The sequence below is a fragment of the Polypterus senegalus genome, chromosome 16 (genome assembly GCF_016835505.1).
Source record: "Polypterus senegalus isolate Bchr_013 chromosome 16, ASM1683550v1, whole genome shotgun sequence".
NCBI lineage: Eukaryota > Metazoa > Chordata > Cladistia > Polypteriformes > Polypteridae > Polypterus > Polypterus senegalus.
The window spans coordinates 111,018-135,263 of NC_053169.1; the positions used below are offsets into that span (position 1 = coordinate 111,018).

At 39.7% G+C, this 24,246-nt stretch overlaps 1 protein-coding gene across 1 annotated transcript in view; it reads left to right on the forward strand.

The window, feature by feature from the left end:
- The window catches only part of mylipb (myosin regulatory light chain interacting protein b), a 30,494-nt gene extending 8,594 nt beyond the window's left edge, over nucleotides 1-21,900 (forward strand). Inside the window, exons 3-7 of the mRNA XM_039738326.1 lie at nucleotides 12,688-12,873; nucleotides 16,087-16,284; nucleotides 16,863-17,027; nucleotides 17,699-18,110; nucleotides 21,248-21,900. Of these exons, the coding sequence (XP_039594260.1) occupies nucleotides 12,688-12,873; nucleotides 16,087-16,284; nucleotides 16,863-17,027; nucleotides 17,699-18,110; nucleotides 21,248-21,337 (1,051 nt within the window). The 3' untranslated portion in view covers nucleotides 21,338-21,900. The remainder of the gene's footprint in view (nucleotides 1-12,687; nucleotides 12,874-16,086; nucleotides 16,285-16,862; nucleotides 17,028-17,698; nucleotides 18,111-21,247) is intronic.
- Nucleotides 21,901-24,246: the final 2,346 nt, after the last annotated feature.

A 24,246-nucleotide genomic window follows, 5' to 3' on the forward strand; every position in this document is an offset into this window, starting at 1 on the left:
ACTCTGGCACCATTATTGCCTACCTCAAATATAAGAAGTGTTCTTTAAAAAGAATCCACATACTATGAATGTAATTAGGTGGATGAGGAATGTAATGCCACTCCTTCAGTTTCACAGAGGCATATGAGTGTTGTCCTGGATTATATAATATACATAATAGGATTATGTGATTGCTGAATTGTTGGCATTGAGAGAGATAGATATAGATATAGATATAGATATAGATATAGATAGATAGATATATATATTATAAAATAAAATTATTTTATTTTTTTTTTTATAAAGCCTTGCCATAGTTGGTGTATTACCTAGCAAATGAAAATTGATTTTTCTTTTATTTAAATTGTTTGTTTTATATTTACTTTGTTGCTCTCTGAACTGCCTTGTGCTGTTGATGATCAGCAGGTAGTGCTTTTGAGCCTGAGGTAATGGGAATTGCTGTGGTAACCTCATCTGGAAATCTTTGGAGTTAACCCTTGTGATGTTGCACCTTCCCACTGTGCTCTGTTTGCATGTCCTTTTTGAAGGAGACACCGCTGCAATAGACTCGATTACAATGTGAAGTGTCGCCTCAAAGCTTGACACAAGAATGTAATTTCTGGCTGTTTAATTGAAGTGAGGCAAGCGGCCAGCAGGTACACTTGGGTTCTTGCCTAGTCAACCTTTAAGCACTTCAAAGATGGTGACTCTTAACTCGTTTGAGCCATTTGTGCAGCAAGCACTTGGGTAATTCTCTACTTTTGTGTCGGGGATTGTCATTTGTCTTTGACAAGACTTTTTATAATCTGCTTTGTTTATGGGAATGCAGCTGCTAGTGAAACCGTGGACACCGGTAAAATAAATGAAATAAAAAAAAAATATAGAGAGATATATATTAGATATAGATATCAGTTATGTCTAAATTGGGTTTTAAAAAAAGTGATGGGTGCAATTTGCCTGTACTGTACCTTTTTAGTCCTTGATTGAATTTTGAGTTTATATCTGAATTAAACCTAATATTGCTTATGTTTTTGAGTAATTTGGTTTTGGTTTCACCCTTCCTAATCGGACCCAAGCACACTCTTGCTCAGGGGTTGTTTTTTGTCATTGCTGGAAATTATAATGTGCTTCATGTGAAAAACTGGCTGTTCTAGTTCCTTAGTCATGAGCCGTCTAATGTAACTCCAGTTCAGTGACACAAAGTAACCCCTTGCTAATGACTCCCAGACATGCTCACTGACGGACGTCCAGTTGTGGTGTTGGCACTTGGCCCAACAACATGAAATATGACTCCTGATTGGACAGTTGCTGCAGTTTCTAGGCAGAAAGGGCCTGTGGGAGGTTTGGTTTAGGGTGTGCCTTGTCACTTTGTGGTTGTGGGGCTTGCAAATAGACTATCCGACAGTGATGCAGGAGCTTAAACTTTTTAACTTTTGCGTTTGCAAAACATATATATATATATTTTTTTAATTTATTACATCTGTATGATCAGCTGTTGCTATCGTATGTGTGGGGTTTTTTTTTTGTTTTTTTTTTCTCCCCACACAGCCCCCCAATACTTGAGGTTTGGTTAAATTGGCCCAGTGTAGGTTGACATGCCTGTGCAGCTCCATGAACTGATTCCTTGTCTAGGCCTGGACCAAGCCCTCAAGTTCAGTGCTGCCAGGATAGGAACCAGCGCCCTGTGACTGAATTAGATTTTTGGGTTTTAGATAATGGCTTAACAATATTTTGTATTATCACAATACCAATATTCACAATGGTAAGTTGTTTCCAAGTTTGTGTACTTTAATATTTAAATCCCTCAAACATGAATATGTGGGTGCATAGAAGTAGCTTTACTATTAAGAACGATTTTTAAACTGCTTTTGAAAATAGGTTTGATAGGGCATCAGTTTAACATGTTTCCAAGCCTGCTCAGTCCTTGGGTTTAAAATGTGGACAGGTCAGTTGAATGGGGGCCTTGCATGTCGAACTAAGGGGCCATTATTAAAGTGTTAATTGATACCTTCTTTTATAAATACAATGTGCTGATAATTTTAGCGTATTTGTGATCACGTCAGTATTTAATCCTTTTACTTGGATTAGTCCGCCACATGCCTACTTCAGAGTTGCTCAGCCTCGGTCACTGAAGGCTACGGTGGGTTTACATTTTTCATTCTGATGAATTCATCATTTTTCACTTGTTTAAGTTAACATGATGTTTTCAAGTTTGTTTTTGTTAATCCTAAAAATTCCAAGTATTCACTGTATTGGAATTTGAGAACTTTAGTTTACATTTTCTGGAATGTCTTCAGTGTTTAAGCCACTGTGGTAACTTTCATTTATAGACGGATGGATGTATTTTGACTCCCCAAAGGTAGACTAGCTTGCTTCAGCAGCAACATCCAACCTAAAGCATACTGCGCAACAGGAAAATCAATCAACATTTATTTATATAGCACACATTCATACAAAAAAATGTAGCTCAAAGTGCTTTACAAAATGAATAGAAAAATAGAAGACACAATAAAAAATAAACATAAGTCAATATTAATTAACATAGAATAAGTAAGGTCCGATGGCCAGGGTGGACAGAAAAAAACCAAAAAAAACTCAAAGCCGGAGAAAAAAAAATATCTGTAGGGGTTCCCATTAAACAAGTGCAAGACCCGGAACATACAATATAATCAAAATGATACAGAAATAGAAAGAAATGCCATTCCTGAGGTAAATGCAGCATTTATAATTCATGATGGAAGGAGGCGTTCCATAGTCATTTGCCCACAGGTGCATAAAAGTCTTGGAAATGCTACTTGTGTGTTTCTTGTTTATACCCATGTCTGCACTTGCTATTTGGGTACAATTCATGTTAATCGCTTATTGTTTGATAATGTGCCTTTGTTCTGCTTTCACTCTGTCAATGCACTGTAGTCTGTGTGTTTTTGTATTCTGAGTTTTGATATTTGTTGTTGTTCATCTTTACAATTAATAATTGTAAAAGAAGACTCTAGAATAATAGACAGAGGAGCAGCCGTATATGAAAATGAGATTCTAGAGGAAAACCAGTATTTCAGTGTCCCTTCTCTTTGCTTGATCTTTAACGAGCAACTGTAAATGGAGGCAGTTCATAATCTAGGTCTACCAATTTTTCATTTTTTCACAAAATTACGTTTCCAGACTGACTTCTATAAATTGTAAAATAATTTATATGGAAGTTCATTTATGAGCAAGGTCTCACTTTAATGAAAACCAGCAGTTATTGCAGTCCTCCCGAACGGGAACTGAGGGCTTCCCTGTTTTTTTTTTTTTTCTCCGGCCGTCTGGAGTTTTTTGGTTTTTCTGTCCCCCCTGGCCATTGGACCTTACTCTTTATTCTATGTTAATTAATGTTGACTTATTTTCTTACTGTGTCTCTCTTATTTTTCTATTCTTCATTATGTAAAGCACTTTGAGCTACATTTTTTTTTTTTTTTTTTGTATGAAAATGTGCGCTATAAATAAATGTTGTTGTTGTTCTGACATTAATAGCTGAGTGTATCCAAACTAAAATTGATCTTTCAGAGATCCTCTTTGTGCCATCTAAGTCCTTGGATATTTAAAAGTCATCCAGTCAGAATTATGATGTTGATTTCATATCTCTGTGTGTTTTGCTGAGGAACTTGTTAGCAAGTGTCTGTCAGACTAAAAGCTGTCTTGTTGGTCAGTTGTGGTTTCTTCAGTACTCGGTAGCATCAACTATCGACATGTTTGATAAGTGAGTTGAGAATGTTTTTGTATATAAATTCTGCTGCATGATTTGTTACCAGGAATATTTTGATTGGGCAGTTTTATCCAAGTGAAGTTTTGGCCATAAACTTGTGTGAGCGAACCAGTAGGATATTTGAAAAGCTGTGAAGAAAACGGACCATTTAGCCCAATGAGCTCATCCACCCTATTCAGCGAGATTGTCCAAAGTAACATCAATTTCGGATTTGAAGGAACCTAAATTCCTACACCTCGCCAAAATGCTTCATAATTTATTCAGTGTATTTTATAGTTCTTTGTGTGAAGACCAATGTAACATTGGTGTGAAATCTTCCTCTAACAAGTTTCCATCCATGCCTGTGTTCTTGTTACAGAATTTATTTTAAAGCAAGTCTTTCTTAGTTTCAAACACTTCAGTTATGACCCTGTTTTAATCTGTTTACTTAAACTGATATGATTCAGTTCCTTCAATCTTGCCACATAGATCTCGGTCTCGGAGTGCACCATTTGCTCTCCTAGTACAGCCCGAGGTGTCATCCGTATCCCTGCCATGGTCTAAAGCAAGTTCTTTGGCTAGCCAGCAACTTGTAGTTCCAGGCACAGAAAGGGGAGAAGACAGGGTTTGGGGACAGGGGTGGACTGTTGAGTTCAATAGAACTTTGGACTTCAAAGGTACGTTGATAGAGAGAGAGAGAGGAAAGAAAAGTGCTTTATAAAAGGACATGATGCATCCAGTGACCGCTAAGCCAAGTACTTGGGTCACACACTTCAATGAAATGCTTTAAAAAAATTCCTCTTATTAATATGATTTTTTTTTTTTTTATTAAAATCGAATGACATTCAATACAAGCAAGTAAAGGTTAGCAAAACTCGGTTCAAAACAAATCAACCCCCACCCATGAGAGTGCTAGACCACCAGAGTAAAACTTTTAAACTAGTAAAAATAAGTACAGTAAATAAATGAATAAAGAGGGGAGTGAATCCACTTCAATTTAAATGCAAATTCTAAAATATTGTTTGAAAGTTGTATACAGATCCCCTAAGTGTGGTGTGTGTATTTATTTATTTTTTTTCCCAATTTTTGATAATCTATACCCACTGACTTAGAACAGGTGAGTTAGGATTCTTCCAGTTGACCAAGTTAAGTCTACGTGCCTATAGTGAGGTAAAGGCAATTAGTTTGTCGTCCTCCAGTTTAAGACCCTCTGAGCCCATGAGACACAGCTGTTAGTGGATTAGGAGGGATTGGGACGCCAAGGCTGTCAGAAAGGCGTTTAAATATTTTGGTGCAGGCCCAAAACATGTGACCCGGTGAGGCCGGAGCTTGATTGTAACGTTCGCAGGTTGAATCTTGTCCTGGACACATTATATAGTTTAAAGCTTAATTTGTATGCTTGGCGCATATGGAGTGCGGGGAATTTCTCTTAAGAGCACATTTTTCTTTCTTTCGGGGCTGACCTATTGTCTGGGGTGGCGGGACTTTTATAAATGGTTACCCTACTGTTCTCCGATGTCTCTGCTTTACATAGTTCAGTTTTGGAGCAGCTTGCACAATACACAGCTCCACTTTGTAATGCGTTTTTAAATTAAAAAAAAAAAAAAATGATAATGGCAAATGTGAAGATAACCAATACCTCGTTTTATTTTTTAGGAACACCTAAACGCATGCTGTAATTCTTAATTTGTAATATGAGCCATGTTGCGTTTTCTGACCTTAATGCCTGAATCAGCTTTCTATGCGAGTCTTTTTTTGATTTGTTTTTTGAAGTTTCCCACTTATTTTGATTATTGGCCTGCTCGATTGGGTTAATTCTAATATTGCATTTTACAAGCACTCCCCCTCCGCCCTGCTTGGGACTTAGCAGGCGTAGAAAATTGTATGGTGAATTTTTATAAGCAAAATCTATTTCCTTCTCTCTCCGTCTCCCACCTCTCTTTACCCCAAAACAAAGTTAACATGGAGGCTTGCTGCGTCGCAAGCCCTAATGAGGCATAGTGGCATGCATGGCAGTAGTTGGTGGGATCGAACCAATCTAGCATCCCCGATGATCCTACTGTACAACTCTTTGAAATGCCTTTGTACTAAAACAGGTGTTACATCAATTAGTAATTTAATCTCTTGGGTTTCTTTTTATATGGCAAAGTTGCAGTTTAGGCCTCCGGCTAGAATTGGTGCTTTGCTTATCTGAAGTTGTTTATGAGCTCCAAATCTTTAAAGTAAACCATGTGGAATTGTGTGTTGCGTGATCAGACTAGTAAAACTGGTTTGAAGTCTATTTTTCTTTTTCTCCCTGCCCTCTTTTTGTTCTCAATTTTCATCTGTCTGTTTTGTAGACACTATGAGCGACAGTAACCTTGAGTCTGCCCCTCTGTCTCTGTAGGTACAGCATGGTGGATCCTTCTGTAAAATAGACGTTCTGCTCCACAGCAAGTGATGGTTCACCATTTTAAGGTCGTCGGGGAAGGGAACTTTTTTTTTTTTCCTTTTTCCAGAGTATATCTTTACAAGGGGGATAACTAGAGCGCTTTCATACTGTTGTGGGCAGGGGAAATGAGTCGCAGTGTGGAGCTGATTGTGCGAATGGAGAGTCGCCACCATCCCAGAAGTGACCGAGGGAATCCTGTGTGGTCCCAGGAAGCCCCTACGTTAGTAGTGGGCCATCCAGGTGGAGAGTCTTTTTGAGCTTGGGGACTGCCTGGGCAAGTAAGAGTTTATAAAAGTGCTTAAGGAAATGTAGGCAGTGCAGTGTGGGTGATGATGATGGTAGGAATGCCTCAGGCCAGTGTTGGGTGTATTAACCAGTTTTAGGAGTAACGAGTCATTTTTCCCTTTTTGCGTTGCCTTGTATTTTTTTTTTTCTTCCTCCTTAGCACTTCCGGTGTGTGTTTTTTAAATATCAAATCTTTTTATTTATTTATTTTTTTTTTGTGAATTTTGAGCTGGGAAATGGTTTGAGTCCTTTTAATAAGCTGTATATTTTACAGCCATCTGTCTGTGTATTTATACAAATGTTCTGAAGTGTTTTTTGTTTGATACACAAATGGACTATCATTTGACACCTCTTCTATGCTTTATTTGTTTATGTACTTCTAAATGAAGAGCATATATTGCATTTGTGCATATTTGCAGAGTACATCGGTGAGATTATAAATGCTATATAAAAAATGTAGTTTAGGTATGGTGCACATGGCCAGCATTATTTAATGTGCATTTTATATGTTCACACAACCTAATTGGTGCAGGGAAAAAAAAAAAAGGTTAAAGGTTATTTCTTTGCTGAAAACGAGAGAAGGTAAAAGACTCGACGTTCTGGCTGCGGAACTGAAAATGACAGAGTAGGTAACCTGTAGGAGAGGAAGAAAGGAATAAAGCCAGGGCAGATGAAAGGAGAAAAGTTAAGGAGATGAGAAAAGGCTGCCATTAGTGAAGATGAAAGGAGAAATTAAAAAGTTAGTCGGTCATTAAAACCTGGTGAGAATGTGCACAAAGGATAACCGCACATCAACTACAGGACAGACGAAGGTTACCAGCAGCAGGGCTTTAAAGACCCTTTTGAAAGAAAACAAGCGTACAGTATATTACACAAACATGCACACTGTAGGTATTTTATTGTGTTACTCTGCTGATGGCGTTTACTCCATGGAAGCCTGAATTTATTTTTTTTTGTGGTTATATATAATAGTCCTTTCATTCTGCTCAAACAGTTACTACATTGATTGGTTGAGACTTGTCACGTTAAGGCCATGAATCTAAAACCAAATGCTGTCTTGTGTGGTTGAGGGTTTTTCCCTTTTGGCTTCCTCATATTTTTCTCTCCTCCGATTTTGTTTAGCAGGCGCAGTACACGAGGCTCTTGTGTATTATCCGTCCTGGCTGAGTGATGCACCCAATGACCTGGTGACTGTTGTGGGCAAAGAGTGTTTTGAGGATTGGTTACAAAGTTCTGGTCTCTCCCTACTAAACATCAAGCCGTAATCGGAGAGACACTGGCGGTATGTGGCGGCTGCTTTGTTGTTTATGCCGATGCAGGAGGTCCCCCGGTTGTTGGATTTGAAGCCACTAGATCAGATGTGTCAACCGTTTGGAAGCGCAAAACAAATACCCTGCAGGGATGAGTTCATCAGTTGTATTTAGTAGATTTGTTGGCACGCTGCACTTGCTTTTAATCAGTAAATAAATTGTTGGTCCTTCAGTAGAATTTATGCATAGCTGTTTGGTAGGATTTTTGCCGCACAAAGAGACATGACCTGGCTATGCGACCGCTGCCTGTTGATTCCTTTTGAAAAGGCATTAACAGTTTGAGAGAACAACAAAATGCGTTTAACGATACCGTGTAGCTAAATTGGTTACCATGTGACGGCTTCCTCTTTAAACGCCTCCTTTCGCTGATGATGGAAGATAAGCAGGTTCAGACTTTACAGCCAACACTTAAGCTCCCACTCGGTGCCAATCAAAACCCAAGAGTGAGTAAACAAAGCACAAGACAAAGAAAAACTATAATTCACACGAGAATGAGAAGGGGTGGTCTGGGTTTTCAAAAAAAAAAAAAATGAAACGTCTACTCCACACTGTAGGCCACAAATCTTTAAATCCCCAAAACGAATTCAGAGAAGCAGATGTCGTCCCTCACAGACCCACCAAAAGACTAAGTATAGATCCTCTCCCGGATTCAAAGTAAGCCAATGTATTGTGACTTTCAGGAAATGCGAGTCCCAGCGGCTCACAACCCATTGCTGACCAGTTGAGCTGTGCTGCTTATTGACATCAGCAGGTTGTACAAAGGTCATTTTTTTTTTTTTTTCTAATTTAAAAAATAGGTAGTGCTACAGTTAATCCATTACTACTTGCATCAAAACAACCTGAGCCTCCTGTTCATTTTAATGTCCATTATGCTGTACTGTATGATCCTGAATCTGTAAGAGCCATTCTACACCGCTGATGGTGTACTGTACATGGCCAGATTAGGCCCTTTATGCTAAAATGTGCAAATTAGAAGTGAGTGTGTGTGTGTGGTTCTCCTTTTTCCTTTATGGCCTATTGATATAGAAACCCTATGGATATCAATATTAAGAATCCTACTGTCATTGACTTTCTAATGCTAGAGTCTTAGTCAATGTGTACTACAACATTACTGCAACATTTCTCTTGAAGATGATCCACAGTTCAGCCAACCTTTTAATACTGAGGAGATAAGAGAATGGCATGACTGTGGAGTGAGCTGTAAGGAGAAGCCTGCTCATAATGGTGTGTGAAATGGCAGACACTAGAGATTAGTTGTTGGTGTCGCATTACAGGAAGCTTTCAGTGATTTTTGAGTTGCATACTTCATTTATGTAATCGTCAAGAGTCGTGGCGTGATCCTGAGACCGCTGTATGTGTCCGACTATACAACTGTCCGCTCGGTCCAAATAGTCGGACTATCCGCAACAAAATGAATTTTTGTCTTGAGCCATATGGACAAGCTTTTAAGAGCTGGCGATCCATAATCATTCAGATAGAAACACAACTATAACGAAGCTACCAGGAATAAGGAACCAAATGTGTTTTTAACCCTAGTAAAAGGGTTGGTTTGTTGGTCTCATGTTTTCTGTACCAGGACAGAATGGGGGAAATTGAGAAAGTCCAAGGTTACGTCTGAGCTTGCTGTTCTGGAAAGTGTTTTTGTATTGCACGTTATTGGCTATGAGAGGGCACTAGCTCGCCATACTTTGGATTAACTAAAGCTGGTCGCACATTGTGCTGGATAATCGCTACAAGTCTTGCAGTGTCACACTTCCAATTTCTCCCCCAGGGCCTGTGTACATTAGGTTCCCTGAACGTTTAATTCTTTTGAAATTAACATTTTGTTGCATCCAAAGTTTTAAGGCGAACCTTGTGCCAATGAATTTGGACTAAGAGGAACTTCTAAGAAACCTATTCACATCTTGGACATGTCTCTCTCTGACCCATTGTGCAAACAACAATTGAAACAATGGAAGCTTGAAGGCTCTACAACACCAGAGAAATTCCAGATCTTACAGTCCTGGCAAGATCTTGAGGTCGAGTTTGTCGTTCTTATTGTGTAACCATTCAATATTACTCTTGTTTGCTTTGGTGGAAAATTTTTTTGAATCTAGTAGTGAGGAAAGCGGCCGTCCACACTCCTCCTGCTTCACGATAATGCCCCCGTCGCGCTGCTTGGATTGGAAAGGCTGTTCTGTGAAGCTGTGGATTTGAAGCCCCCTTCTCCAGACCTGGCCACATGTGACTTCTCCTGATTTCATAGCATGGATGACTATCTGCCAGTGATGAAGATCAAGGTGGCTGCACAAATTAAACATTTTTGAGTGGTAGTGAAGAACTTCATGAATGTATCAGGTATTTTAGTGATTGTTGAAAAAGGAAACGGGTATCTTATGCTGTTAAAAGGATAAAATTTGATCACCGTTCTGCTTTTCAGTGAGATGGTAAGAAGTCTGGTTAGCTTGGACATTAACACTCCGAGTTTATCTGATAACATTTAGTGTAGCCGCATACCCTAAACAGACTTTTTTTTTATTTGTGCTTTTTAATATTGAAGATGTGGGTTAATTCCCTTACCGTCCTCTTTAAAAACAGGCTTCTTACAGGTATATGCCAGCTGATGTTGCGTGGTATGTAGAAAAGACTGCTTCATTCAAGGCAAAAGTGTAATGAGAGATGCCCAGATTGGGTATCTTTTGAAGTAGAGCAGTGTTGTCGAGGTGACCGTTTTTGTTTGAGCTCTCCCTCCAAAGTATTGAAGCATTAAGAAGGAAAACAAGTGGCAATTCTGTTGTCGTGAACCAATCTCTGCCCTTGTGCCTCCTGTGAGGACAAGAACCACTCCCTTTCCATACCTCCACTGATAGGTAACCTAACTGGGCTCTCAAAAAGCCGCGGTCTCTCTTTTGGGCAATTAGAAACTGAGATGCAGAACAAGATTCACTCGCAGGGTTTCATTTGTGGAAGTTTCTTCTACATGTTGTCCGGTTCGTGGTTTTCAAATAATATCTTCAGTGAAACCTGTCCCTGTTTACCTCCAGATTTCTGCTGCTGTGGAAGTTTTTGGCACCTTGAAGTTGTCCATCTCCTCCAGGATGGTACTTTTTCTGTATTTGGCATTTCAGTTTTGTAGGCTGCTTAATTGTGCAGTAGTTACCACTGGTGGCTCAAAGTGCCGAAGCTGCAGGTTTGAGTCAACAGTGGGATTTGCAGATTAGCTTAATAGGTCGATGTGGGCAAATAGGTTACAAAATGGAGAGCTGCACTAGCCTGTGTGTGTGTGTGTGTTCTTGGTTTAACTGCATAATGTTGGACCAGATTATTATTATTTTTTTTTTAAAATGCATTTCCATTACAAACAGAGATGGGGTTCCAAAATGTGTTCATTGGTGACACTAAAGGGACTGAAGCTGAAAACGAGCAGACTGAATGGGAGTTGAAGCAGTAGACTTATAGTAGCCAACAAGCAATAACATCAGGAATTATGTAGTTGTCCAAATAGTTATTAATTTAGGAATATGTTAAACAAATAGCTAGATTTAACATGGAGGTCTTTAACCAGACTGCTTTCACTTTGGTTTTCTATTGTCTGTCTGTCTTTCACACAGTTGTAAATTGGGTGCTTAAATTCAATGTATTCTCCTTTTGGCCCTGCTGGTTTAAAGGCTACACGCCCATCTGCATAGTGTAGTAATCCTAACTCTCTGCCCAAAATAAAGAGTGCCCTCTTGACAAATATATAATTGAATACTATGACCTATAGAGGTTGCTGAAGACTTGTCCAGAAAGTGAAATAAAGGCCACTGAAGACAATAGTCCGGAAAATAACCCACAGGTTGGAATTGCAGTTTTCTTTCTCTAATAGTAACCGGGCCTCCACAAATAGATTTTAATCTACTGCAGTATTTTCCTTGGTGTGCAGTTGTGTTTTGAGCATATGGGTGAACATTTTTTTACTTCGACATTGTCTTCAGTTCAGATGCATGGGTGTATCTGAGCTCATTCCATTTTTATTCAGCTTTTCCTAAAGTGGTTTATTTAACTTCTTAGTGTTTGTGTGTTTTGGGACATTTTAAGCATATAACTGGGTGACCTGACGTGGATTATGTGATACAAGTCAAATGAGTGTGATTTTTAATGGATGATGTTTGACATTGATTTGCTGCCGTTTAGCTTTGGTCACCTTGGTTCCCCATTATATCAAACTTTTTTTTTTTTTTTTTCTCCATCCTGCTTGAAAGTATGAGATTAAAAGCCAGAAGTTCAAACTTGGTTTGGGGTAAATGTATTAAAAGAAATACTCAACCCAAAAATGTTTTAAAGAGGTCTAATGTATGATGGGAATAGTGTAATGGAGTGAGAAAACTAGCATGTACAAGAGGAATATGACCGGTTGGGTTCATTGACGCTACATGCTGACATTGCCGTCTACATTTTGCGGCAGACGTTGGTAATTCTCGAATGAGGCAGCTTTTTTTTTTTTTTCTGTCTGTCCAGTTTTGATGGTTAAATGCCAGCTGGAGCCTCCTTTTCCTGTTCTTGACTGATTAAAATTGGAACATGGCACGGTATTCTGCTTCAAGTCCTGACATGTGCATTCACACATGCTCGTGTGTGTGGAGGTTTTTTACTTTTTTTGCATACCAAGGTTTTAAAAAGCCATTTTCAGTATTTGTCATCTTACTGTTAATGTGAACAAGTCTGGTCTTTTTCTCTTTAGCAGCGCTGCCACTTGCTGGTATGTTTTTGGGTTCTCGCACCAATCCAATGTGGACATCTGGAAACGCCATGTGTTGTCCTAAGAATTGTGCCATTATTTAGGTGGCTTGGATTGCGTCTCTGCCTGCTATATAGACTGGGTTACAGCCACATAACTAGCGGCTTGTAGTAGCAGACCATTTGCCTTCACGAGCAGGTGGACCTAATGAACTGGCCTAGAACGTCTACTAGAAGTGTCTTATGTTTTTCTTTTCCCTCAGGCATTTGTACTTCATGCACATAAAGGATGACCTCCATGATGGTCGTTTGCGCAGCTCCCCTGAGCAGGCAGAAGAGCTCAGTGCACTTGTGGCTCAAACAGAATTTGGAGACTACAATCAGAACACTGCAAAATACATTTATAAAGAACTCTGTGGCGAGGAACCCAGTCCAGCCATACTTAGCAGGTAGGTGGACCTCTTTTTGGCAGCAGGATCTGTTGTGGTGATCACTTTAAAGGGAAGGTTTATTCACTTGCTTTTTGGACTCCAAAAGAGAGACTCCTCTTGTATCGTTGTTACAGTAAAATGCTCTGCGGACACCATTCCACATCTAAATCCTCCTTGCATTCATTTAATGGTGCAGCTCCTTACGAATAATTTGGCGGCCATGGGAAAACTGACCATCTGCACCAGCTACCCCACCGCCAACAGTTTACATTAGTCAAGCATAACATTTAGAAAATCTGCTTAATGGCGTTTAGTACTTCAGATGGCTACCACAGCAGCATTGGTTACAAAGCAGGAAGTGGCCCTGGACTAGAGTACCAGTGTGTCACAGTGCCCACTCATAAACACTGGCACAGAAGTCCATTATGGAATTAATAATGCATTATATAGCACATTTTCTGTGCTCAATTGAAAAATAAACCCACGTACCTGAATCCCATGGCAAGTCAAAGTCCATGTGGACCATCCCCTTTGTTTTATTTTGTTTAAGCAGTTGTATGTTCTGCCTCTGCCATTGCAAACAACATTTACGAGTTTCCCAGTGGAATACTACTTCTTGCGAATGCCTTTTGAAGTGTCCGCTCCCTTTGGAATAATCAATTGAAGAGTCTACTATCTGAATTAGAGCTGTGAGGCAGCCTTGAAATTGCACCTCCTTAATCAATAGAAAACGAAAAATTGCATTTTTGGGTGGTAATGTTCACTTAATGCCTTTTTTAGTAGTTTTATTTTTGTCTAAATCAAGTGATGAATCCAAGCTGAGCTGGTCTCTCCCAAAACAGGAAATTCATGTGGGCATTACCAAGTAGGAAGATGAGCGGTCACAAGGGGAAAACTTGAAATTTCCCATGGCATGCGAGTGCAGTATACCAGCAATAAGCCAATTAGGAGACACGATCCGAGTCGGTCTCAGAATGACGAGCTTTTGTTACGTATGTGAAATTTTCAAAATGCAAATTGGATAGCGAGAAAGTGGTGCCACCCAATAGTGGCTACATTATGCTTTTGGCATTTGATTTAAGAGTACTCTAAGGAATGCAACCTGTAACATTTTATTCTTGACGCTTCTGCTCGCTCATAGGTTGGAAGCTTCCTTTTACTTTTGACACCATTTAGTTTAATAGTTCACTTGTTTGAGGTAAAGTGTGCTCATTTGTTTTTAATTTGCTGCTACATAGCTGCCTTTGTGGAATTTGCCCGTTCTCTCCATGTCTGGGTTTTGCTCCAGGTAGTCCAGTTTGTTCCCCCACCCCTTTCTCCATCCCACATTATAAAGGCATACACATTAATTTAACTGGTTTATTAAAATTTAGCCCAGTTTGTGTAAGGTGGGCGCTGAGATGGAATAGACTGACAACCTGCAATCCAGAATTCAAGCAGTTGTGAGAATGTTGGAATTTAAATTGAACCTGCTAACATTTCTGTGTCTGGCTTTTGTAGTCCAGCTACCTTGATGTCCACCTTTCCCCTTGGCATTTATTTTTCTACCACACTCAACCTGTTGTTTTTTATGGCAGGTAATAGCAGTGGATATCAACTGTAGAAATATTGCACCGTTTCCGGGTCAGTGCTGTGAACAGTATCCCATCCATTCATCCAGCTAAAGTAGGACATATAAACTGAAGACCCGCCGTCAATGTCCAGATTTGTAAACGTGTAGTGAGTTTAATGTTCTACCAAAACTTTCATAACATAATTCATCTGTACATTTTAATTGAGGTTTTTGTTATTGCACCATCCTGGATAATTTTATAGCAAGAATTCGTGTTGGATCCCTGCAGCCCACCCTAAACCCCCCGCCTTGTACTTCCAAACAAAGCTACCTGAATATAACGTTTGATACCAACACCGTCTGTCACTTGAAGGTCTGTGCTGGAGGATTATATTTCCCTAGTAAAGGGTCTGCAGCAAATCTCATGGCCCCATACGCTATTGGGAGTCTCTACCATGTTCTTTCGTTTCTTGCTCTATTGTTATGTAAAATGAAACCATTCCAAGTTCTGATTGTTCTATGTTTTGAAATCCCTTTGTGTGGTGTGGAATCCTGGCTTTTAATGGGGCCATCTGTATGTTGCTATTGTCATTGGGTTAAAAACGGCATTTGGGAAGCCTGAGCTGGAAAAGAAATGAACATTTAACTGTCTGTCTGCGCCCTCGACCACAGTGTTCCTCTTTTGACCTTGTAACTTGCTACCCCCAGTGTGCCTTCTGCGCGGCGTTGAATTTCTGTTAAGGATCAGTTGTACTGAATGTTGCAAAATTTAGTGAGATGGCAAACTGAATCTGATTGCTAGCAGTATCTTGTGAACGGGGGTGTGGGATCTGTCTTGAATGTTCCTTGGCATACTTGGAACTGATTTGGAACCCTGATGATCCTGGCCGCTGGAACACACTGCTCTGTTACACGGCATTCCTTCTGAAACCTTTTTTCAGTTCAAGGAATCTATTTAAGGTAGTAAGGTAGACTGGCAGAAAGCAATCTTATTGCCCAAAAGACCCCAGCACCTCACTCCCCCTTTACGGAGTTGACCAACTTGTGCTACACCCCTATGTTGTGTGTGGTTGTTTGTTTGTTTGTGTGTTTTTTTTTTTTTCCCCTCAGAAGCTGTTTTTTAAAAAATGGAGTCTTTCTATAGCTTAAAACGGGTTCAAGCGGAGGACAGGCTGTTTTGATCTCAAACTGGTTGTGCTTGTGTTCTTCTCCTCCTCCTGAGTTTCCTTCTCCACCTTTGCTGTAATAAGAGCTCCGTGTGTGGCATGGCATGGTGGGGGGTCAGTGGGTCCAGAGCTACTTCTTTTGTTAGGTAGAATGCCCAGAGGGGACTGGGCAGTCTCATGGTCTGGAATCCCTACAGATTTTATTTTTTTCTCCAGCCGTCTGGAGTTTTTTGTTTTTTTTCTGTCCCCCCTGGCCATTGGACCTTACTCTTATTCTATGTTAATTAATGTTGACTTATTTTGTTTTCTTATTGTGTCTTTTATTTTTCTATTCTTTATTATGTAAAGCACTTTGAGCTACTGTTTGTATGAAAATGTGCTATAGAAATAAATGTTGTTTACTGTGGGTTGATTATGACAATTTTATATCTACAGTTATAGACATTGTAACTGTCAAAGTTGGATAAATTATTGGACTGACCAAAAAGTTATTCCTGTCTTGCTCCCCCACAGCATTATTGCAAAGCACAAAGCACTAACGGGCATGAATACCGCATCGGCAGAGTACCAGGTCCTACAGAACATCTCCACGCTGGAAAATTATGGTGTGGAGTGGCACTACGCAAGAAATGGAGAAGGACAGAAACTGGTCATTGGCGTTGGCCCAGAAGGGATATCTGTCTGCAAAGAAGACTTCACTCCTCTTAATAGGTATTGGGGAAGTTTCTTGTTACATAGCTAGTTAGCTTATCTTGAATTTAATTACAGAATCTTGTAGATGAGTCCTGACTGTTTTATACACACACTCTCACTGCTATAATTAGTATTGACTTTAAATCTTAAGTAAGCCGTGCTTGCATGGAGTGAACTTTTAGGTGCAGGCTAATGAAGGACTGATAACTAACCCAGTGAGTAAATCCTCTGAATGGTATCTGCTCTCCCATCTCAAAAAAGGCAGCATTTCGACACGGTCATGAGCTCCAGTTAATTCTTTAAAATTTGCTAGTAGTAAATGGCTGAACTGGAAATATTTAGAAATGTTTTTTTCCCCCCAGGGGCTTATTGAATTGCTGGAAATTATGAAATGCAATGGGAGGCAAGTGGTGGCGTCCACCTGCCGAGGTTGGCCTATAGAATTGTTTTGGAGGGCAAAAAGGTTTTGAATGTTTGAAATAGCAGGATAATATTTCTCTTCTTCACTCTGCTAGGTATTTCTTGTTTTGGTGTAATCCCTTTATTTTCTATTTTCTAATACTTTTTTTTTTTTTTTTGTGTCCCTCTCTTCAAAGAATTCCTTACCCAGTAATTCAAATAGCCACCCAGTCTAGTAAAAACGTCTACTTGACTGTTAAAAAGGAAACGAACAGCAGTATTGTGCTGCTCTTCAAGCTGGTCAGCACACGGGCAGCCAGTGGATTCTACAGAGCAATAACTGAAACTCACGCCTTCTACAGGTACACATTTTATTAGTTTGTTTACTTCAGTGGTGACAACACTGTTATGTAAGAGGAGAGCGAGACCGACCTTTGTGCTTTCAGTTTCATTTATCTACTAAGATTTCATTACTAACATCAGTTTAATTATAGCTTTGATAAGGGAAGAGCAGCCATTGATTATTGCTGGGTGGCCTCTAAATTTGGATCCGGCCAGCAAAACAGTGGCTCAGTCTCCAGTAACCCATATTTACTTATTTGACTGACATCTTAAACCAACTGGATCTCGGATGTTGTCATTTCTTTTGTTGCTCCAATTGGAGGACAGTCTGGTCAAGTGACTTACTCCTGGTCACACAGAACTGGTAGCAGGATTTGAATCCACCACCTCACAGTTGGAAATTCAAAGCCTTAACCAGTACACCACAATACCTGTGACAGGTTTTTATTGGTTTCATATATTACATTACAACAAATGAATTACAGCTTTGTGTGTGTGAATTTTGTCTACAGGTATATCTCATTGACCAAAACTTATAGATACATTTTTAAAATTTTAGCTCCTTGGCCATAAACCTGTTTTTTTGGTTGGTAACTACTGTGGCACTAAGTAGATTCCCTTTTCAGAATGACTACTGCCAACTGGTATCCTTCATTTTTATTTATTTTATTTATTTTTCCCCTAACCCCAGGTGTGACACTGTAACAAATGCAGTCATGATGCAGTATAGCCGGGACTTCAAAGGACACTTGGCATCATTGTTTCTCAATGAGAACATAAACCTGGGTAAAAAATATGTGTTTGACATCAAACGCACCTCCAAGGAAGTTTATGATCACGCTCGTAGAGCCTTGTACAATGCCGGCATTGTGGACTTGATGTCTCGCAGCTCTCCAGACTCCCCGCTCAAGTCATCAGAGAGCCATTTAAACTGTACCAGCTGCCCTGGTCTGAGCTGTCAACAGAGTAAAGCACTACAAGAAAGGCTACAGAAGCTGAAGGAGGCCATGATCTGTGTGATATGCTGCGAAGAGGACATTAACTCGGCTTTCTGTCCGTGTGGACATATGGTCTGCTGTCAGCCCTGCGCTTCTCGGTTACAGGTAATCTGAGTGGGGTACGGGGAGGATCTAAAGTACTTCACATGCAGACAAAGCTGAATGCCCTCCCATGGTAGTTTAGAAATGTTCCTAATTTGTGCAGTGCAAGTTTGAGCATATGTGTGATCTCTACTTTCGCAATGCTGACTGCTTATGTGAAAAGAGAAGTTGATTGCATAAAAAGTCCCATTTTAAAAAAAATAAATAAATAACAAACAAAATTCTTAAGAATTTAGCTGGCACATTAACAGTGTTTTAATCAGGAAATGAACCCAAACCCACCCCCATATTCAGCCTGGTTTCACAGCTTCAGTATCTTTTTGGTTTAAATGTTCCACCACCTATGTACAGTTGACGTGGTTTTTCCAACATCTTTTACGTAGTTCCTCCTGGTCCAGCTTTTCTTCTGCATCGTAAAGCTGCACTTTAAGTTGACTCTGAAATGTCCCTGTGTGAGTGGACCCTGCTCATCATCTTCAGAGTGTTCTTCTGCCTTGCATCTGGGAATGACCCTCTGTGTACTTGTTATGGAGTAATCAAATTTGAGAATGTTATGCTGTCAAACAATGAATAGCTGTTTTAATCTTTCCTTGAATACATAATTGGAGTAGTCCTCTTCAGAGATGGCTGTTTCAGTCTGGACTTTTTTTTTTTTCCCCTTTTCTACCTTTTCAGTAACTTTACTAATTGAAAGTATTTTTCTACCCCTCCCAGGGCAGTGGTGGTTTTTGCTTAGTTAGGGTGTGCATGATGTTGACTGGAGCCTGCACCTGACCTGTACACTTTGTTGTTTTCTTCATTTTGGTTAATTTTTGTTTGGCCAGAAAGAGTTGGTCTCCATGATAAGCATGATTGGGCCTTTGCCCCTTAAGCATTTCCATCAAGTATAAGCAGTAAATGTTGGTTTGGTGAACCTAGCTCATACTGTTTCTGTTGAGGTGTTTTGTAAAACCTTTTTTTTTCCCCAGCTCAAAGAAACTAAAACACACAGAATTTAACTAACCACTGAGTGTTGCCTCTCCATTTTACTGTAGTGGGCATCAGGTGCCTGTCCCAAAACGATGTGAACCAATTTTGGATGCATTGCCAGGGCATCGCCACTTAGACACCCTCACTTAATCCTACTGGGCTAGTTTCAAGTTGACAATTAGCCTAACCAACATGGTAGCTGAAGTGCTCTGAGAAAAAGCCACCGAGACACAGGGAGGGCAATTGGTACCCAGGGCAGGAATTCATTAGGATGCCTTGACATGTATCCACTCTCATGCATGGTAAATTTTGGGGTTGGAAAACCGATTCAAACCCTTTACTGGTGTCCTGCTAGGGGTTTTTTAGACCACGGGCTAAAGAGTGAACTTTGCACAGACAAGGATGTAGGGCAGTCGTGAAGCCCCAACTGAGCATTATAAAACCTTTTAAATTGGGTGAAGCAGGTTTGAGCATGTATTTTGAACGTGCCAGCTAGCCACTTTAGTCTTATCTCCTTGTCTCAAGTATTTTTATTGCTGATAAGGGATGCACGTATGTGAGCTCAGAGTCCAGAACAAAAATCTTGATTGTAAATTGCTGAAATGATTTTTTACAAATTTCTTTCAAAATGCACATCTTCCCACAATTATTTCATAACCAGTACCTTTATGAATTTTGAAAGGGAAATTTAGAGGATTTCTACCATCTAGGCGATTTATTAAATGCTCTAACTTTCATAATCATGATTCGGATCAAATTAGTCTTACACTGGGAGGTGGGGTTGAACTAATTACTGGAGGACCTGTGTCATTCTAGTCCCATCGGAGTTGCTCCTGTCTACATTTTTACAGACTCGGTTACTCCGTTTTTATAATGAAGTTCTTTCTATAAAGTATATAGTGTGTGGTGTTTATTTTTTTTGATTTAAATGGTTAAACTTGTCCTGTGCCAATTTGACATATCAGGAAAATTCAATTTCCCCTAGGATTTTAGAGGTTTTTGTGGTGGGAATGGAGGCACTCATGCATTTCAGTCATGAGTTAGTGGGAAAAGGCGCTTCAAACACTGAATTCTTAGAGGCCATGATTCTTGTTAGGTTAAACAGCAATAGCTACTTACAAGTACCTACAACATGTGTGGCTGTTTTAAGCGTAAGCCCTAGAAGGCATGCCTAACCCTAATTATTTCCAAACCTATATCGTGAATCCGTAGTAAAAAATTTGACATTTTCTAGTAATAGCAACTTTTATATATATATATATATATATATATATATATATATTATATACACACACACACACGGGGTCTTCAAAAAGCATATCCTGTCCAAAAAAGGCATTTAATGTTCTCCTATTTAAGAGTTGATACCTGTAAAGATCAATGGACTTAACTCATGTACTGGGGGTTTTTAAATTGTTAACGTCTCGGTCAAATGTGACCCGATTTTTATGTTGAAATGCAAGCATCTCAAAGTTAATCCATTCAGGATGAAACATTGTGACCTTTTACAAAATTTTTTTTCCCCTAAAGATTCTAAATGTAATTTTTCGATCGTTGCTGTACATTTTGAAGACTTGTGTCTGATGGGTCAATTTTGTCCCACCATATAGTACTTTTTTTTTTTTTTTCTTTCTCCCGGCATTTCGGTAGGGGTTTTTTTTTGATTCAAAAACTTGATCACAGGTTAGGATGTAAAAATTAATATAAAATGGGTGAAATTTTGTTGTGAAAAGAATTCTGACATCCAGGGCACTAAAAAGGTATGTCTGGATAGGTTTAAAAAAAATAGACTCAAGTTTAATTGAGTTGGCATTTGCAAGTCTGCGTCATAAAGGTTAATGTAGAATTGAGATCCATTTAGTCAAATTGATGTCTACAGAGAGGTCTGAGCCTATCCTGACGGCACTGAGGGCAAGGCAGCCATCAACTCTGACTAGCCTGGTGCCCATCCATCACAGGGTTCAGTCATGCATATCCAAGATGGTCACCCGAACTTGAGAAACAGTGCAGTAGTAGCTGAAGGGGGAATCCAAAAGCAAGCAGGCCCAGGGACATTGCAAGTTTTCAGTTCACTCATTTTAATAAACTTTTAGAAGGATTAAGACTAGACAAGTGCCTAATAATAAAATGGAAAGTAAAACCTTTTTTTTTCTCCTTTGTTCTTTCTTCAGTCATGTCCAGTCTGCCGCTCGGAAGTGGATCACGTTCAGCATGTCTACTTACCAGCTTGCCACAGTCTCCTGAACCTCACTGTAATGTGAGCCACTGTGTTGCTCAGTACTGAATGACAACTTCATGTAAAGGGAGGTGACAGCAGTGCAAAAAAAAAAAAAAGTATTATGTTAGACATAAGCAATCATTCCTGTGTTTTCTTCAGGCAAAAATTATCACTCCATTCCCCTGAGTAGAGGGGAGGTGGTAGGTTTATTAAGGACTTTTGAAAGCCAATGAAAATGTTTGTTTTTATTTGAGAATTTTGAATCAGTTGAGCTGATTAGTGTTCAAATTTATATGTTGGGTTTTGGTTTTGTTTTCTTTCTTTCCAAGCTAAAGTTGTTTTGAAGTTTATTTTATTCATGTTTTATCAGGCTTGGTAGATATTTTTTTTTATTCCTTTTACATGTTAAGTTAAATATATTTTATACTTTTTTTCTTTTTAAATTGCTTTATCTTGATGCCAAAGCCAGGTGATACTGACAAACCTGGTACAACACCATTAAAATCTGAGTTTTTTTTTTTTTTTTTTGCAGGTCTGTATACATATTATACTAAATCTTGAGTGGATTAGAAATTTCCACTATTGCATTTTTCTTATACTTGGCAACTAAAATTTACACTCCAGTTAAAGTATTTTTTAAAAATCTCAGATTGAAATGTTAATGGAAACCCCTAAAACCAGTACAGTTGTAAATACCCAGTGTTAATGGCTAATTATACCTCCTTTGTTTTGAAGAGACTTAACATGGATGGCAAAAGATTCTTGGTTTCCATTATCTTAGTCTATAATTGCAGGTTTGTCTTTTTTTTTTTTGTTTTTAACTCCATCTCTCCAAACATCTCCTAATTTCCTTATGGGTTGTAGATGACCACTGAGTGCAATACTATCTGCTTTTTGAAAGATAGAAAAAGGAAAGAATGGAGAAAAGAAGCTTACACTGTCACTTTATAAAGGATAACCTCCTACGTGTATTCATAGGGACTGCCTTAATGTAGCAATGTGATCTGTATGCATTCTGTTTCTTTGCACAAATATTCAATTTCTGATGGCACATTTCAGCACACCGCCTCCTTGGGGTGTTTATTTTTTCACTTTGTACATTTTTTTTTTTCTCTTGTTTTGGTTTGTTAAAGCAAATATCTAAATTAGAAATAACTCCTTTTTATATTAAGATATTAAAATGTTTTTTTAAGTTATACAGATACTGTTTGTGTGTGTGTGTATGTTCTTCAAACCCTAATGATCATTTTGGTGGCTCTTTCAATGACCCTGTGCTTACATATGAGAAATGAGGAGGCCATTCAGCCTGTCGGCTTCATGTTATAGCTCAAGGTAACATGGTGTCTCACCTGTGTGGGGTGGGTGGTTTTTGATTATTAATTATTTTTTTAAGTTGTCAAGGTACGAGTCTCTAGTGGGTTTTTTTTTTTTTTTAATTCTTATCTACTGTGTGAACTTCATCAAGCTTGTGATTTTAGAGTTTAACTAAAAATCTTTCTGATTTAGCATTATAATTGCCTATCTGAGAATGACCCCCCACATCCCTCATAATAATTCGGCCTACCCATGGCCACTTCTGCCCATGACAGAATGTTTTAATTCTCTTAGCCTCTCGGAGCATGTTGGCCCAGGAATGTAGCTGACTGCTCTTTTAAGCTGAAAAATCCCCCGTACAGTGTTGGTGTGCTTGAAGCAAATGGGTATGGGGTAATATTTTAAATTCTTAATTACTGCTCTTATTTGTGTATGTGTATTGCTCAAATCAGATCTCAATGGGGGAAAAGAAATCCTCCTGGATATCTATACTGATATAGACTGGGTAATGTGTTAGGAACGAAAGGATGCCACATCGTTTGATGGAAATGAAAATGATCAACCTACAGAGCCATAAATTCAAAGACTCCCCAAAAATCAGAGTGAAAAAGTGATGTGGCAGGCTAGTCCATTTTGCCCAAATTGAATTGCAGCAACTCCAAATTGTACGCAGCACTTTGTATGGCCCCTGTGTTCTTGTATACATGCCTGACAACATCGGTGCATGCTTCTAATGAGATGACAGATGGTGTTGTGGGGGATCTCCTCCCAGATCTGGACCAGGGCATCACTGAGCTCCTGGACAGTCTGAGGTGCAACCTGGTGGCATTGGATGGACCAAAACATAATGTCCCAGAGGTGTTCTATTGGATTTAGGTCAGGAAAGTGTGGTGGCCAGTCAATGGTATCAATTCCTTCATCCTCCAGGAACTGCCTGCATACTCTCACCACATGAGGCCAGGAATTGTCGTGCACCAGGAGCCACTGTACCAGCATAGGGTCTGACAATGGGTCCAAGGATTTCATCCTGATACCTAATGGCAGCCAAGGTGCCTTTGTCAAGCCTGTAGCGGTCTGTGTGACCCTCCATGGATATGCCTCCCCAGACAATCATTAACCCACCACCAAACTGCTCATGCTGAATGATGTTACAGGCAGCATAATGTTCTCCATGGCTTCTCCAGACCCTTTCACTTCTGTCACGTGCTCAGGGTGAACCTGCTCTCATCTGTAAAAAGCACGGGGCACCAGTGGTGCATCTGCCAATTCTGGTATTCTATGGCGAATGCCAATCGAGCTGCATGCTGCTGGGCAGTGAGCTCAGGGCCCATTAGAGGACATGGGGCCCTTGGGTCACCCTCATGAAGTCTTTCTGGTTGTTTGGTCAGAGACATTCACACCAGTGGCCTGCTGGAGGTCATTTTGTAGGGCTCTGGCAGTGCTCATCCTGTTCCTCCTTGCCCAAAGGAGCAGATACTGGTCCTGCTGATGGGTTATGGACCTTCTATGGCCCTCTCCAGCTCTCCTAGAGTAACTGCTTGTCTCCTAGAATCTCCTCCATGCCCTTGAGACTGTGCAGGGAGACACAGCAAACCTTCTGGCAATGACACGTATTGATGTGCCATCCTGGAGAAGTTG